This window comes from Onychostoma macrolepis, chromosome 02 (genome assembly GCF_012432095.1).
Source record: "Onychostoma macrolepis isolate SWU-2019 chromosome 02, ASM1243209v1, whole genome shotgun sequence".
Classification (NCBI taxonomy): domain Eukaryota; kingdom Metazoa; phylum Chordata; class Actinopteri; order Cypriniformes; family Cyprinidae; genus Onychostoma; species Onychostoma macrolepis.
In genome coordinates, this window is record NC_081156.1 from 22,100,383 (window position 1) to 22,118,449 (window position 18,067).

Here is an 18,067-nt window from a genome sequence, read left to right on the forward strand (position 1 = left end):
TCAAGTTTCCAATAAGCATCTATTTATTTATTATTAAATAGAAACATATACACTGAATATGCAGCATACTGTTATACAATTTACTTTAATACACAGTGGTGAAAGCATAAATATATATAAATAGCATCCAACAACATTTACCCTTAGTGCAAATTGCATGTAACTATTATTTACATTTAGTGCAAAGAAAATACTAATATTTTCACTTAGTGTAAATCGCATCTAAAGCTATATGTTTTGTATACATTTTATATAAGTTTTATTTAAATGACCTGCTAACAGCAAAAAGGTGGTACTTCATGGCAATTTGATCAACAAAATGATCCATTAGAACAGTAATGCTAAATGAAGAGAAGAAAGAATAAGAAAATATTATGAAATATGGATAAAGTAGCCTACATCAAAATAGCCAGTAAACATTAACATTATGAGCTTTTAACCAACAATGAAGAAAGGCACGATCGTATATTTTTCTGTAGGTTTTGCTACAGTGATGTGGCAGAAAAGTAGGATTTGTGTGATTGATGGATGAATGATCATGGGACTGTGTTTTGAGTAGATTGTCTCCTTTATCTTCTGCTGTCTAGGCAGAAGAACTTTGCCCGTGGCATCGAGCAGCAGCTCCCGGATGGCATGGTGGTTGCGTCTGTGCCGACTGAAGCCCAGTGTCATGAGGAGCTGTCTGACCCAGTGCCTGATCCAGAGTACCTGACTGGTAAGAACCTATAAATTCCTGATCAATCACTCAATATCTCAGTGGCTACATTGTTGTAAGAAGCCACCCAATACAGTTCTGTATTACCATTTTGAGGTTTAAAAACCGTTCAGATAGATGAATTGTGTAACCTGTTACCTTATTCATTTGAGGAGCAGTGTTATTTGATGGAGTTGGCGCTAGCAGTGTTACATAAGCTGAGTGACAATATCTTATGATAAATATTATAACTGCTTCACTGAGGCCACCTCATGAAATAACAGGCTAAAGGGCTTTATCTTGTCAGTCAGTGACTCATGCATAGAAGAGCTTGGTGTTGTGTTCTGTTGGCTCAGAGAGCTGAGTCACACTGTATATTTCAAGTGCAAAAAGAACGAAAACTTTGTGAAAAGATTAACAAGAATGAAAGAAAGAGGGCACATTTGAATAGCACGGATATGAATATTTTATATGTGTATGAAAATGTGATCAAATATTTATATTTCTGTGTGAGAATGACATAAATATATCTAATACTGGACAAAATGTATTGTTATATGCACTCATACTTTATGTTTTGTACAGTTTGTATACTTTTTTCAGCACTATCAAGAGATATATAAACAAATAGCAATTTTAAGCTTTGAAAACATTGTATTAGTTTTAGAGATTATAAAATGTTTGTCTTGATTAAGTAAGCCTCTTAATCTCGCTCTTGACATTATTTAAGTAATTCCTCTTCTTTGCTGCTAAATCCATAATAGTAACTCTCTTCACATGGATTTCTTGCTAAGCACAATCACAGCAAGTCCGTTCAGCATTTCTAATGCTAGAACTGCTTTTATAAAACAGATAGTCCTGGCTTCACGGCACTGCACATGTAGCTGCTTGTCATAAAACTGCACAGCCTCTAGTACTTTATTGCTTATTTAATTGTTTTTTAAGAAGGGAAAATTATTCAAAGTCAATCCAGGTCAAGACACTCCACATCCATCTTCAGTGTTTTTGTTTGTGTGCATATGTTATAAATTTTCTTAAAACTTGCAACAACTCGACTGGTTCACATTATCTCCTGCCAGATCAAGTGGATGATGAAGAGGCAGAAAACGGAGAGGGTATTAACAAAATCATTTTTCAGGAGCTTCTGGACGCTGCTGCCTCTGTCAGGACTCATTAGCTGACCAATCTGACTCCCCTCTGGAGTTTACCGCACTACTAGTATTCTGCACGGCAGCCCCTTACCCCAAATGCTGTGGGGGGTCAACTTTATGCTCCCGTTAATGAGAAAGAAAAGGGGGGAGCGGGGAAATCCAGTACCGTCAAATGAGGCTTCAGAATGCTGCATCTTTCATCATACTCTTCCCCTCTGGCTTCAGCCACCCATATCATACTGCCAAAGAATGAAGGATTATAGTCCTTAAGGTCTGATGTAAAATAAACAGCAGGAAAGGCCAAACAGAATAGAAATCTTATGTGCTTGTTTATGTTTTCTTTGCCCTGCAGCTATTTGCTGCTACAGAATGTTATGTACTATAATACATATATATTTGTGTTTCTTTATATATTATATCTTTTCATGTGTATCTTGTCATAAGTCCTTGAATAAATCTGAAGCATTCTTCAGTTTATGGATTGGCAAAAAAAAAAAAAAAATGCAACTGGAATTGATCAGCACTTGATGAGAAAAGCTTATAAATGAAGATACTTTAAAGACAGTAAAACACTGAATTGACATGAACAAAAGTGACTTTATTAGACAAAATGTTTATAATTTTTCTTATTTCTAATTATTTATTTTTATGTATTATCACACATACAATTATACAATTGCATTAAACTACAGTTCATAAACATTGATTTGCTATCATCTAAGTTTAGTCAGACAGTGTTTTGGGCAGCATGTTTTTTAGGTGGTACTTCAAATTTGAATTGCTCTGATGGTTGAAAAAAATTAAATAAATAAATAACAAGTTAATTTTGCAAGGTGTATGATTAACACAAAAATATTAAGTCTTAATACCTTACATGTCCTTTTCATGTAAATTTGTCTTGTTTTAAGGATATTTAGTGAAATATATACTAAAATGTATTTGAAATACATGTTTTTCATGCAGAGGATACTGCAAAAACATTTAGATATTTATGTATTTAATAAAATACCTTGAAATTGTATTTTTAGTATACTAAACTGGTATGCTTAAAGTCTGATAAATTGGAACAACTAATTTTGTACTTAATGCACTTTAATTGTCTGTAAGTAATCCTGAAGTTCAACTAAATATATACTTAAGTATATTTGATCGTGCTGAAGTGGAACTATTGCAAGTATAACTTCAGGTACACTTTAAATATCTTGCATTTAAAGACCGATATTATTCAAAGATCATACAATCCTTATCAATAGTGACATTAAAACACATTTTAGGCTTAATATTAAGAAATGTGCATTGTGCACAGGTGATGCTCCAAATAAAGTTTAATTATAATTTTTTATATCAGTAAGTCTTGAGCGGTATGTCAGTAAATATGTTAATAGATTTGAACTATACTTAGTATAAAATAAATGTATTTTAAATATCTTATTTTTTTTTTACTAGGGTAGGTATGTTATATTTTTATTATAGCAGTGTAAGCAGCATGACTAAATGCTAAATGTGTTATTTTTTTAAATACAATTTTTAGATTGCAGTAAATTAACACTTTAAATTCCCAGCCCTAGTTGTTGAACAGCTAGTTTTGCCCTGTGCTAAATTTAGAGAAGGAAAAGCTGACATTTAACACATTTTACAGCAGTTTTATTATGGCTAACTTGATTCCCCAACCACCATTCAATTCCAATTTGTAATCCAGTCTAAAGGTCATAAGTATATGAAATGGTCCGGTGTGGGTCTGTAATATTGCTTGAGCTTCTGGGGAGTGCAGGTGCATTCGCTCAATGAAACAATGGTTGACATAGCTGGTCTTCAGACATAATGGTCATGGCATCAGGTGAGACTTATGAGAGGTCATATTGGATACTTGCTGGAAGATTAAAATGGGTAATCTAGAAGAGTCATCCTCTGTCAGTCATGCTTGAGGCCTTGGCTGTGAAGACAGAGGTTATTTATCTATTGCAGTGTGACGTGCTGCAGGCCTGGGAGGGAGGCATACGAGGCAGGTGGTTCGGTGCGAAGCTCTCCAACAGTTCAGACTCTTCACCCCTGCACCTGATGCTCTCCAAGCTCCTCTTTTGCAAGAACTGCAAATTATGCATAATACACGACTCATTAGTTATATTAGACACATGTACGCCATTCAGACTTTTAATTACATCCATAGAAAGCTCTTTGGAGTGCGCATCTTCTGTCCTCTCACCAGCAGAACACTGTGATTCAAGTCCAATAAAGGTATTTTTGTGTTACACAAGATTATTTTTGATGCTGTCACAGTCAATTTAAATGTGTAACAAGAGGGAATTAAATAGAAATATAAAATAAGACAATTTTTGTTTTGTTTTCTTTTGTTTTAATCACAGTCTCCACAAAAGTACACCAAACACAACTGTTTTCAATACTGATATTCTGCATATTAGAATGATTTTTGAAGGATCATGTGACACTGTGGTCTGGAGTAATGGCTCCTAAAAATTCAGCTTTGCAGTAACAGGAATACATTACATTTTAAAATATGTTAAACAGAAAACAGTTATTTTAAATTTAAATAATACTCTACTGTTTTTACTGTATTTTTGATCAAATGCATCAGCCTTGGTGAGCATGAGACTTCAAAAAAAAAAAAAAAAAAAACCTTAAAAAAAATGTAAAAATTGTTATAGACATGTTATTTCGTGTGATATGTGGGAAATTACCAACCTGGTCTCATGGCATAAACGTACCTGGGGGCACTTTTTAGCGAGACGCAAAATATGTACCAATAAGTACATATCACTGTAGTTTCCAAAAGAAATGTCCACTGAGTGGCACTAAAACACAGGTTCAATACGTGAACCCTGGCACGTTTTTATTACGTTGATAAAGGTACACTGTAAAAAAAAAAAAAAAAAAGTTGAGCCAACTTAAAATTTTAAGGCAACCAGCTTCAGCAGATTTTTGAGTTTGCTCAACTTATTTTTGTTGTATAAACTTAAAACGACAAGTTGAGAAAACTCAAAAATCTGCTGAAGCTGGTTGCCTTAAAATTCTAAGTTGGCTCAACTTTTTTTTTTACAGTGTACGTATTGCGGCGGTTCAGAATTCAAATATCCGGGGACTGTCACTAAAGTTAATGCTCTATCGTGTTACCCTACACCAGGGGTCGGCAAGTAAGTTTGGCATCGGGCCAAAAAAAATATTCACCACTAGATGGCATTGCCCCCTCAGTTTTCTTATCGAACTTATTTATTTAAACCGTTAATGGATAATTAATTGGAGGAGCATGGGCACACCGTCTGCAAAGCGCATAAAATTGTGTTCGATTTGAGCAGATCAATCAGCATCTGACTTGAAGCAGTGTAGCCTATCAAAGTAGGCTACAGCAAGAGTGATTCGCGACCAGACGAGGGTTACGGTCATCTCATTTTCTCCAGCGTGGCTGGTTGCACAAGCTCTGATGATGACAGCTAATTCACAATTTACCAGACTCACTCACTGTATTTCATCCCGTGCTTTAATAGGGTTACAAACTCTTTTCATGTTATATTAATGCTATAGCGTATTGTGTCATGTTTATCGAAATAAAACTGATAAAAAAAAGTGCATTTACACACAAACGGGGGGTGGGTGGGGGGGATTGGGGATGCATCCCTTTCCATCCTCTCCCCTCTCGAACATGTTCGAAAGTGAAAGTGAAATCGGAAAAAATAGCGCGTATAAACAATTGCACGCGATCACAGATCACCCTCTGTAACTTGTGCCACCCCTAGAAATTCAGATCGGATACAGATGAAGTAAGATTAGGCTACATTTGTTTAAATGCATTATTGATAGAGCGATTGCTTGTGAATAAGTGTTGTACTTGTTTAAATCATGCTTTCAGCTGAAAATATTCAGTATCTAGAAGGAACAAACTAATTCCTTGAGAACTACAACTTCCCGCTCATGTACATGTTCCGCTCATGAATTCCTGCTAAATATGCAGTTATATTACGGGCTGTTGGCATGAATCATACTCATGATGGAGCGGTGGTGCAGCGCTCTTGGAGCGAGAGAAAACCACGATACTCCAACTTTTAAAAAATCCGCTCCTCCCTCCATTCAAAATCACACCGCTCCGCTCACGTATGCCTACTCTGATTGTGAGTAACTGTTGCTGTCATGACAGATCTATTTCAGAACCAGTCGCTATCAAAATAATCTGGCTGCAGGCGCGGGCCGGATAGTATTGCTGGTGGCCAGTTTTTGCCGCCAGTTGCCAACCCCTGCCCTACACCAAACCCAACCCTAAACCTACCCGATAGTGTTAACTATCTGATATAAAAATGCAAAACTGATATAAAAACGCAGTTGTTGATGCAACCATGCCATTTTAACTTTCTTATATGCAGATTTGAACTGCTTTGTCAAACCGTAGTTACACGGTATTCGAACCGGAGCTCCTCGCCTCTCAAGTACGTCTCCGTACTCCGTGAGCTACCGAATAAACCTACCGTCTATGAAAACCCATAGATATGAAGCTGGATAGCCTGGCTATGTGTAATTCTAACATTCAGAAGCATCAGTTTTCAAATCTGCCAGCATATTAATATTGTTTTGAAGTCAAGAAATTTGAGTGAAAAGGAATAAAAGGCATCAGAGTTTTACTGCCTCTAGTGTTCATTTCTTTTGGAAACTGCAGTGATATGTACTTATTGGTACGTATTTCGCGTCTTGCTAAAAAGTGCCCTCAGGTACGTTTATGCCATGAGACCAGGTAGAAAATTACAGGACTTCATATATATCCTTTTTTGTCTTGATTTTATTGTCCCTTCAAGTCACAGTCAAGTTTTAAATGAGGTGTTTCTTTCTTGCTGCTCGTTGTAACCTCGTTGCAAAATTCTTTGCGGCAGCATTTAAGAAGTAGGGTAAAATGAACTTGAAATTGAACTCCTGTTTTAAGATAAGCTTTTGTTTCTCGCCCATGCCCTTAATACATCATCGCTGTGTTTTTCCCTCGACTGTCTCGAGACGTCACTTCTGAAACTCACCTGAGGTTAAATTAGTTACTAGCTCAGGTAATTGGGTACGGTACGGGCAAGTGGCACAAACCCGAGCAGTCGTTGAAGTTGTCAGGCCTCTGCCACCCTCCCTTGCTGATTTGGGCAAGTTGGTGCGATGGTCAGTGTATTTGTCACTATGTCAGCACTCCTGGAGCCGTTCCTCCCAACCCTCTCAGGGCAACGCATTCATCTTTCTATTCATCTCTGGGTTGGAAGTCATTCATCATAGGACCAGAGGACTCCATCAATTATTCCAAAGGGAAAGGAAGAAGGCCGAGAAGCTTTGAAAGGCAAATACATCTTGATTTAATTGGAATGCATGTAGCAAGCACATTGGCACTAAGCAGATTTCCTGCTGGAAGAAAGAAAGTAGGGAAATCATCTCTGCCTCCTGATGCAAACGGTGACTCACATTCATGGCCACAGATGGAGATTCTTTGAGGGTGGGGTGTCCGGGTTAAGCAACACTTGTCTTTGTGACATACAATTCGCCTGGGGTTTCTTTCAAAGGCACACGCACGCCAGCACGGTTTCATGGCAATTGGAATGAAAACACTAAAAGAAATTACTTCAAAACACACATTACGTGATGCAAAAACACCACAGGTGCTACAGCCTGCTGGGCAGGTACTGGGTGGTGAGCGGACGATGAATAGATGCCATTGATCATCAAACACAAAGGAGGCTGCAAAGAGACTTGAGTGAAATGGCTGACACATGGATTTCTCACCGCTTCTTAGAATTAGCTGTGCTTGGGCAATCTCCCGAATGCAGCTCTTGAAGACGGCACAGAAGTGACAAGGCCCAGATTTAATCGGACGGATCCAATCAAGTTAGGCCTTTGTGGATGCTCTGCAGTGGGAGTTCCTGTAATCCCAAAGAATGGCCCGGCAGGATCGATGAGTTGGAGATTTCCTGTTTCATGTTTGGATCTTCTTTCATCACTGCTCATGTGTGCAGATACCACCTTGCAGTTTCAGTCTGCGAGGTTTCCTAGTCGCTACACGGGAAGGAGTGGAACCGATGAGTATCTACCGTGCTTTTAGTGCTTGGCAGTGTGTTATTTCTGCTTGAGTTCTGTCATGGACAGTTTTGCTGTCTAGCAGAAGAAGTTTTGAGTTGATAGGTGACCTTGCTGTGAATTAGAAAACTTTGTCTGCGTCTTCTGTGATTTATTACTTTGTGTGCTTGTTATTTTTAATCTGTTATATTTCTCATCTCTTGTATATCTGTAGTGTGTTACAAGGTTGTGCACAATTCAGAGTGGAAGAATTGGGTTCTTTTCTATTCATGAGTTGGAATTTGAAAGGGAATGTCAAGGAGAAGAATATGTTAAATTGTAATAAAAACAACAACAACAACAAAAAAAAAAACAATACAACCAATGCTTTCTGGGAAATGAGGTGTTCTTGTGTATACAAATTAAATATATACACTGTAAAAATTATTTGAAATAAAACAAACATTTTTGGATTATGTTTTACAAGAAAATACTATTTCAGTCTTTCTATATAAAAATGTTATTAAATAATTGCTGTTTCTTTGTAATTAACTGCGAAATTTACTAGCAATTTCTGAGTGAAAATAGTTTCTACACCATTTGTTCAGTGTTTATTAGAAATAAAGTACATTAAGTATTATTTTCTTTTACATATATCTGTATATCTACACTGTAAATGTTATTTTATTTTCATAGTTATAAATAAAACAGATCAATGGAGTATATTTACAAGAAAATATATATCTATCTCTATTCATCTATCCATCCATCCATCCATCGTAACATTTATATGAATTTCTTTGAATTTTAAGTTATTTTAATTCTGCTTCCTTGCATTAAGATTTAAATTGTAGTTCTGAATCCTGTTTGCTACAAAAGTCAAATTCAAAACTGTGATTTAATAGGCATGAACAGTTTAATTCTACTTAACTCCCTGAAGGACTCTGTGACCAGATCACATCTGTATTTTGAGCAGAAAGCAGATCTTTAATAAATAATGATTCAGACTTGCATCTCCCGTAAATGAGATGCAAGCTTACATCAAACAAATTAGCATGTTGACCCAGGAGTTGATTCATTTGCTTAATTGCAATACAGTCTGTGAATTTTTCAATAAACTGCAGTACAAAATACCTCCCAGTAAAAATAATTAAATAAAGAATGAAAACTCTGATGACTTTCAAGGCCACTTGTGTATTTGTTTATTGTAGCCTCAGAATACAGAACACGGTTCATGTTTATTCTTGTTATGACAGGTGCTCCTTTAGGATGTTTTCTTCGCAGTGGGGAACTTCACATGCTATCTATACTTTATTAGACCTGTCAGTAATTGGAATTGGTAGAGGAGGTCACACCTTCAGGGAATAATTTCCAGTCAGTTCCCAAGCCAGAGTGTGGCATCAGCAAAGTAATCTTTTTATACATTAGCTTAGCTGCTCAATAATCAATAGTTGTAGTACCATCATGAATTTTGTTTTTTGTTTATTAGTATGAATGTCATCTCTGTGTATGTATTATGAAGTTGTTGTTTTCCATTATTCCATGGTCTGTATGAATACTGGATTCTGATTGGCTGGCAGGTATGCAGTATAACCGTTTATGCCATGGTCTGTCTGAATACTCGATTCTGATTGGCTGGCAGGTGTTGATTACATTTGTTTAACTGCACAGGTAGTTCCTGGTCAGTTTAATCACGTTCTATATTAATGGGCTTCCTAGAAACATTGGTAACCATAGTAACATACAGTACAGTTGAATAGTAATACAGACGAAAATAACCATCATTTTTATCGTTCAGGTCAAATATTGCAGCAGCAAATATTATTAACATCTTTAATATGTGAATGCTGGCAAATGACCATGGCATAAACGGGATAATCAACGGCTAGCTGTGCATGATCAGGTGGTTCTTCGCCTCCACGTCGTGCATTCAAATCGTTTAATGCACAGCTTGCCGATTATCCCTTACTTAATGCACAGGTATTTCCAAGTCCGTTTAATCACCGTTCTATATTAATGCGCTGCTTTAATTGATGCACATCAAAGTATTCTATAGTCTTTGTGCACACTAACCAACACGCATCACTCGCTCGCACACACACACACACACACACACGGAGAGAGAGAGATCGCAGATTGTGCTGCACAGTGCACACACAAATAAACTTCCAACGCTTCCCCGCAATTTTTATTAATAAAATAAAAGATAGATACTAGATCTACATTCCCCAGCAACGAGGTGATCTCGATCGATTGATAATTAATTAAAATACATGCTATAATTAATTCAAATAAATGTGGCCTTACTCCACTATTTCATCTCTGTGTCTGATTTGAAGCGTACGGAGCCCCTTAAGGGACTTGGTGGTGCGAAAAATTCAGGGTGGCAGGACAAAGTATTTTTGCAACGTTTTGCGTTCTCTCGCGAAACTAGTTGAGTTCGGACAAACTCTTCCTGTTTACTTTACAGCTTGCGGTGGTTACAGCTATGTTCACAGTGGAGCCTTTCATAGAATTTTAATTTGAGCTTGGAGTCACGTATAAGAAATACAGTCAGTGCGTAGTTCAAGGCACGGTTTTGGGACATTCTACAATAAAACAGTGACATTGGAGGACCAAATTCGATAATAATAAATACTGATTCAAAATATTAGGCTAATATTAATAACCTTATTAATAATATTACTATTAATAAAGCAGAATTTGAACGCATGTTCAGAATATGAACGCAACGCCCTGCACTTTAAACCTTTTCCCCATAGAAAACGCTTAAGGAAGACTAATGAAAGGTTCATCATACAGCTCGTATATTCACAATTAATGGAGCGGTTCATAAAGTTTAATTTGAACTTGGACTTAAGTATAAAGAAATACAGTCAGTGGTTAGTTCAAGGCACGGTTTTGGGACATTCTAAAACGCTTAATGTAGATTATTGTTTTATAACAGTGACATCGAGGACCAAATTCGATAATAATAAATACTAATAAAATTATTAGGCTAATATTAATAACTTAATTAATAATATTACTATTAATAAAGCAGAATAGCCCAGAATATGAATACAACGCCTTGCACATTAAGCTTTTTCTCCCCATGGAAAACGCTTAAGGTAGGCTATGTGAACGAATAAGGTGATTTAAAAATACCAAATCTGTTTACAGTTTATATTATGCACAGAAAAGCAGAATGGAACAGCTTGCAGTGGTTCATAAAATGCTTAACACAGCCTAATGAAGATGATAAAAAAAAAACAAATATGATGTAGGCTATTAAAAATATATAGGCTACTGTGCACATGCAAGCCCACAATATGAGCTGAATTGCACGATGAGCGTTTTCTCCCTCATAGAAAAGTGTGCTTAATGTGGCTTAATAAAGCCCAAGTTTTATATTTTATTATATAAGAGGTTTTTTTTTGTTGTTGTTTTTTTAAGGCACGAAAAGGCTTAACGTGCAGGGCGTTGCGTTCATATTCTGGGCTATTCTGCTTTATTAATACTAAAATTATTAATAAGATTATCAATATTAATAATTAATAATTTTATCAGCATTATCTAATTTGGTCCTCCGGTGTCACTGTTTTAAAACATTAAGCGTTTTAGAATGTCCCAAAACCATGCCTTGAACTAAGCACTGACTGTATTTCTTTATACTTGAGTCCAAGATCAAAATAAAACTTTATGAACCGTTCTATTATGAACATGGAGAACCACCACAAGATGTAAAGTAAACAGGAAGTGTTTGACTCCGAACTCAACTGGTTTTGCGAGAGAACGCAAATATCTTTGCAAGAGAACACAAACGTTTTGCGAGGGAACGTAAAAGTTTTGCGAGAGAAGTTTTGCAAGGGAACGCAAAACATTTAAACAATATGTTTTCCTTCCACCCCAAATTTTTCGCACCAAGTCCCTTAAGGGGCTCTGTAGAAGCGGGCAGAATGCTAGCGCTAATGAGATGTAACTGACGAAAATAACTGTCATTTTTACCCATTCCTTCAAATATTGCGCTGCAAAGAGCAAGACCAGTTTTAACTTGTCTATTACTTGGCAAATGACCATGGAATAAGCGGGATAATCAACGGCTAGCCGTGCATTAAAGGATTTTATTGCACTTCGCGGAGGCAACCACCCGACGCGAATGCACGGCTAGCCTTTGTTTATCCCTTACTTAATGCATTTTGATTATTGCAAAGCCATTGTACACTACATTCAAGAATAAGAAGCTGCTAAAAGCTTACCTTTAATGTTATCTCTAGTTGAGCACATCTCAACAAAATGAAATGCAATTTTCCATCTTTGACATATTTTCACACTGTTTTCGTGTTGGGGGAGAAGTTTTGGCCTAATAGTCCTGTATTTTGGATGTTTAATTCTTTGGTTTTTGAGTAGAAGTCTCACAGAGCCTATGGATGATTTGTGAAGTTCATGTTTAATTGATATATGTGATGCCAGAATACATCACATTTCCTTTTCATCTTTGTTTATTTATTGTTTATGCTTTTCAGCGACAGCATGTTGTGCTAGTTTTTCTGCTTGTTTAGTCTGCTGCATCTGTCACTTATTTATATACAAATGTGGAATTTCTGTCTACCGTAACTCTGCACTTGTCGAATGCCAAGAAAATTATACCCTCCTCTAATAGTTCAGTTCAATTCAAAATGAATAGGAGGCTTTGCCTATTCTACCGTAATTGAAAAGACATTCTTCACAATCTTTTGACTTATTCTTTATACCTTACATGCCCCCAGAACAGTTGCTAAAGCAATGTGACATTTTTGTCCCTCATATTACAACAGCTTGTGTTACAAGTTGAGTTTAGCAGTTCACGAACATCACTGATAATTATTCTATAATTATGCAAACTTGAATCCAGTTGTGCATGAACGTTCTACAGAATACGATCTTGAACCTTTTTGTGCTAATTGCATCTCCTAATTAATAAATACTCTTTTTGCCATTTTATGGATGGAATTACAGACATTTTACATTTATTTCAACCATCATCTACACAACTTCTTTGTTTTACTGTATCCACTTATACAGTTTACTGATGAAAGTGTGGAATAAATCCATCATTTCAGTTGAAAACAGAACTTGATGTGGCATACACAGAGAGAAAGAAAAAAAGACGCCCCATTAAAATTCAATTTTGGGCGCAGTCCTCAATGGTAATCACATTTGGGGTTTAATTTATTCTTTGACACTGATTAATTGCATAGAATTGCTGGAGCCATTTCCTGCTGTAAACGTCAATTAATTAGCCGACAACATTAGATGTGATAATTAAGACAGTGGGTGCCACAGCATGGGCACTGGATCCTTCACGGGTGGCCCTTCAGATGCCTGTGGCCGATGCAAACACCCCAATTTTGCCATCTACGGGGATCTGGAAGTTTTAGGGCGATGAGTTGAATGAGAGAAGGAACTTCTGTGCGTAGGTTCATGTCTAGTTAAGGATACGGGCAGCAGTGGTGGTGTCAACATCCATTCTCCCTGTGGTCTTGCTGGTTTGGAGAACCCTTGTGATCACTGACATCAGTCTGAGTGGCAGTGATTCATTCTGGAGCACATAGTCCCTCTCCCAAAGTCCCTCTCAATTAAAATGGCAGCATATGGCCCAGTGACCAGTAAAGCACAGAGGCAGCTATCTACTCTGATGTCTGGAGATTCTGATAGAGACGTCCCTCAGTATGGCTGAGAGGGAAAGTGTGTCACCTTGATCTTTTAAGAAGTGTCCGCTCCTCCTCGAGCATCTATATTTGGAACAGATAGATCCTCTTGACGGATAGTGTCCTGTTGGCCAAATTGTTTACTGTGTTAATTTGTTTTCATGACTTTTTGACTCAATTACAGGATGCACTCAGATGCATGCGTCCTTCATGTATGCTAATTTGAAGGGCGGTAAATGTCAGTCAGACAAAATATGTCTTTTAAATGTCACTAAGGAGCTATAATAACCAGAAACATTTGAATAGTCTTGTGCTTTCACATATTTACACCTCACAGCATCATTGACAGCACACAAGAATGCAGACTGCACACTGTCATTTCATTTCACATGTGCTTGTGCTGCTGAAAATGTGATATCTTGGTGTCTTTTTAATTTGAAAGAAAGTTTTATAAGAAGTTCTGTCAGTTTCTCAAATGACTAGGTTAATGAGTTGGCTTACTTGAACGATGAATAGGATTTGTAATTTTTACATTCATTTACACAAAGAAGGTGTTAAAGAAGAAGTTTACAAGTTCAATGTTAAATGCATTCTCCTATCCCAGCATGATGTGGAGAGACAAATAAGTAATTAACTGGTTTTTAGGCTAAATTTACTGAAATTGCAGAGTAAACTGTTGCCAGAATTTGACACGATTTAACAGTAATTTCTTAAAGTGAAATAATCTGAAGCACCACTTTACCATGATACATAGAGAAATTGCATCAAACAGTAATTTGCTTAATTGAAATATTGTATTTATGGATGAACTGTAAAAGTGTAGTGCAATTTTATTTTATTTATTTATTTTTTGGGTAAAATGTTTAGGTTTTCTTTACGTTTCAATTAGGTTATATTGGTTGATTGAAACCATTGTTGATTGTTGTATGCCATGTTTTGGGATGTCAACACATTTCATTTTAAAAATTCACTTGACATAACAGCCATGTCAGCATTGTACTCCAACACTCCACTCCCACTATTGTGTAAAATATTATATTGTTTCTGTAATATAAAGTACAGTTTTGACACTTAGAGTGCAGATTGGATGCGTTTTTAATATTTCACAGTGTTAAACACTAAAAAAGTGACCACTTTTACCTGATCTACGTAACCTTTAAATACTTCTTGGTGTAACTTAATGTATAAGGTTGATTCACTTATATTACATAAAATTGTTTTAGTCAGAGTTCAATTTTTACTAATAACTAACTTTTGGTTTTCTTTGTGCTCAAAAAGTATCCTTGTAGCTTCATAAAATAACGATTGAACCACTAATGTCACATGGACGTTTTTTTTAACAATGTCCTTACTACCTTTTTGGGCCTTGAATGTGGTAGTTCTGTTGCTGTCTATAGAGGATCAGAAAGCTCTCGAATTTCATCAAAAATATCTTAATTTGTGTTTCAAAGATGAACGAAGGTCTTACAGATTTGGAACGACATGAGGGTGAGTAATTAATGACCGAATTTTTGTTTTTGGGTAAACTTTCCTTTAAAAGTTACCGTATTCAGCCGAATATAAGACAATGTTTTTTTCTTGGAAATGCATCTGAAAAAATGCGGTCGTCTTATATTCAGGGTCTAGACTTTGACATGTCAATAATACACCCACAACTATAGGTGGCGCCAAAAACGCATAAAACAAGTGTACCATGAAATATGTAATGTAATGTGTGTTGTAAAGATCGCGAGTGAAAACAAAAGAAAAAGAGAAGCTTACAGCGGCACGAGTCGTGACTGTCATGTTAGCCTGATGGGAACAAACTTTCTCTGTAAGTGATTTTAAAACATAAGACAGTACCCAGATTTGAAGACTAAAATAATATTTCACTTCTACTGATAATACAATTTTGGTAGGCTACTATGAGATGGATAGCCTAAATGTTATATAATTCAGATGGGCTACCTGTTATTTTTATGTTATACCAAAAAGTGTATATTTTTCAATGTCATTGTTGGTACATTTTACCAGTATTTACCATACTTTCAAAACAAAAATTAAAATAGGAAAATTATTCAATATGAAAATAATTTAAGAAAAAATGTGTTTTACAGAGAGAGAAAAAAAAAAAAAAAAGATTTGGTTTTCAAAAAGCCTTTTTCCAAAAGTTACATCTGGAAAAAGGGGGGTCGTCTTATAATCAGGGTCGTCTTATATTCGGGACAATACGGTAGTAAGGTAGATGTTAAGTTTAGGTGTGGGGTAGGATTAAGGGATCTAGAATATGGCATTAATATGTGTTTTATAAGTACTGATAAACAGCCAATATGCTAGTAAAATAACATGTTAATGCATGTTAAGCAACTAGTTAATAGTGAGTATTGGTCCAGGGCTCGTAAAATTTCAAAATCCCTGGTAGCCCTTCGGGCAGGTACTCTTCAGATTTTGGTAGCCTGAAAATTAATTTAACTAGCCCAAATGAAATTTATTTTATTTTATTTATTTATTTTTTAAATATAGAAAATCAGATAGGAGTTTAAATGTCAAATCAAAAATATCTTCAATACACAAATATCAACAAATATGAAGGAAGGAATCTTATTTCACTATTTACAGGGTATCTGCAGAATGTTTAAAAATAAATTTAAGGCAATTTATGACCCATTTTAAGAGCTGCACGAGTAAAATGAACACAGAATGAGCAGGGTTGGACAATGGTAACATACAGTATTGAGCCATAAAATTACATGATTTACAGCTCAGATACAGGTTTTCACAAAAACAAAAATCTTATACAACAGCATTTCAGGTTATAGACCATTTTTATGAAAAGGGATAAATCAAGCATATAAATTATGTTAATTTAAAGTGTATAAATATTACTGTCTTAATTGTTTAAATTTTAGAAGGCATATTAACTTCTTTCTCATTTACAACTCTATGTGTTTGCTGCGTAAAAAGTTGATATTTGCATTGATCTGACCATAAACGGCAAGAAAGGCTTATTGGAAATGCAAATTTATTCTCTGCCACGAAGTGGCGCTTTAGGAGCGCTGAAATATTGCGGTTTCCCTGGAAACGCTGTACACAAAGCAGCTCCGCGCTCAGAAACACTGCTTTATCAGGCATTATAATTTAGATGAAATTAAAATGCCAACGACACATTTCTGAGGGCACTCGGTTACCTTCAGATGCATTCACATAAAGACATCCGCGCCGCGTTTTGACTTGAAACGTGCAGAGCTCATATTTATTCAATGACATCATTGCCTTTTGAAGTTTAATCCTGCCGTATCGCGACTCTTGTCTTTCCGTCCCCAACTGTAAGAACTCTAGAAATTATAATTAAGACATTTCTTATACCATTTAACGTATTTAAAACTTTTTATGGCCTTAAGTTTGATACAACTCACTTTCAGAGTTTTTAAGGACCTGCGGTAGATCTGTATTTAAGGAGCCCGTCGGGCAGGCGGTGATGCATTTTGGTAGCCCGACTGGAAAACACAATAGCCCCGGGACGTCGGGCTAGCGATTTTGCGAGCCCTGTGGTCCTTGAAATAAATGACCATAAGTTACCATTGTTTTTGCTTAACACCATTTTGTTTTAAAGGGGTCATATAATGCCATTTTGTACAAGCTAATATGATTCTTTAGTGTCTAAATTGAAAGTTTGTAATATACTTTAATTAAAAATTCTCATTAGTATTGTAAGAAAACACTAATTTTACCTGGTCAAAAACAGCTCTCTGTTCAGCACACCGTTTTAGTGCGTGTGTTTTTAAATGCTAGTAAACTTTGCTCGCCCCGCCCCTCTGTTCTGTGGGGCGTTTTTGACACAACACACCTGGAGTGTTGCCTTGACAACAGTTGAGGGTATATTTTGAAGAATGGCAGCGGGAGTCTCTGAGGATACTGTGCAACCGTAACGCTTTTGTTCATTATAAACGTGGGATTATTAATTATATTGAGAACGTCAGAATAGAAAACATGCATGTACCCTGAATGTAAACATTAGCCACATACATCGTGAAGCGTGCTAGCGATTTGCAAAGATTAATATAAAGATTAATATAAAGGTTAATTAAACGTTACACTCACTTCTTCTGGAGGTTCAGCAGGAACACGAATAGTTGGTACCGATTCTTTTTTCAGGAGCAGCTTCTTAGCAAAACCAGCTTTATACTGACCTTCATTTATAAAGCAGTCTGGTGAAAAATGATTCGCGCAAACATGAAAACATTGACGTTGCTCGTGGGGAATATTCCCTTCAAAAGCAAAACTCAGCCACTGTGTCTTCAGCGGTTCGGACTTAGGAACATCAAAATGACTGCTGTGTTCATTATTGCACCCGAGAACAGAACACCACAATCGCTTAGACGCCATTCTGCTCATAGACAGCTCCAGCGTATATCAACAATGACGCGCGGACTATGATTGACAGCTCGCTCACGAGCAAGGGCGGGTCTGTGTTGAAACACTGCTGTCAATCAACCATCGTGGGAGGGGCGTCCGACCGTGTGACGTCACACAGTCGAACGGCTTGATTTGAG

General features: G+C 36.5%; 1 protein-coding gene across 8 annotated transcripts in view; it reads left to right on the forward strand.

The window, feature by feature from the left end:
• Positions 1–18,067, forward strand: part of astn1 (astrotactin 1) — a 377,633-nt gene that overhangs the window by 275,862 nt on the left and 83,704 nt on the right. For all 8 annotated transcript variants that reach the window (XM_058749876.1, XM_058749884.1, XM_058749890.1 and 5 more), the window contains one exon: positions 588–715. In XM_058749876.1, coding sequence (XP_058605859.1) covers positions 588–715 — 128 coding nt within the window. The remainder of the gene's footprint in view (positions 1–587; positions 716–18,067) is intronic.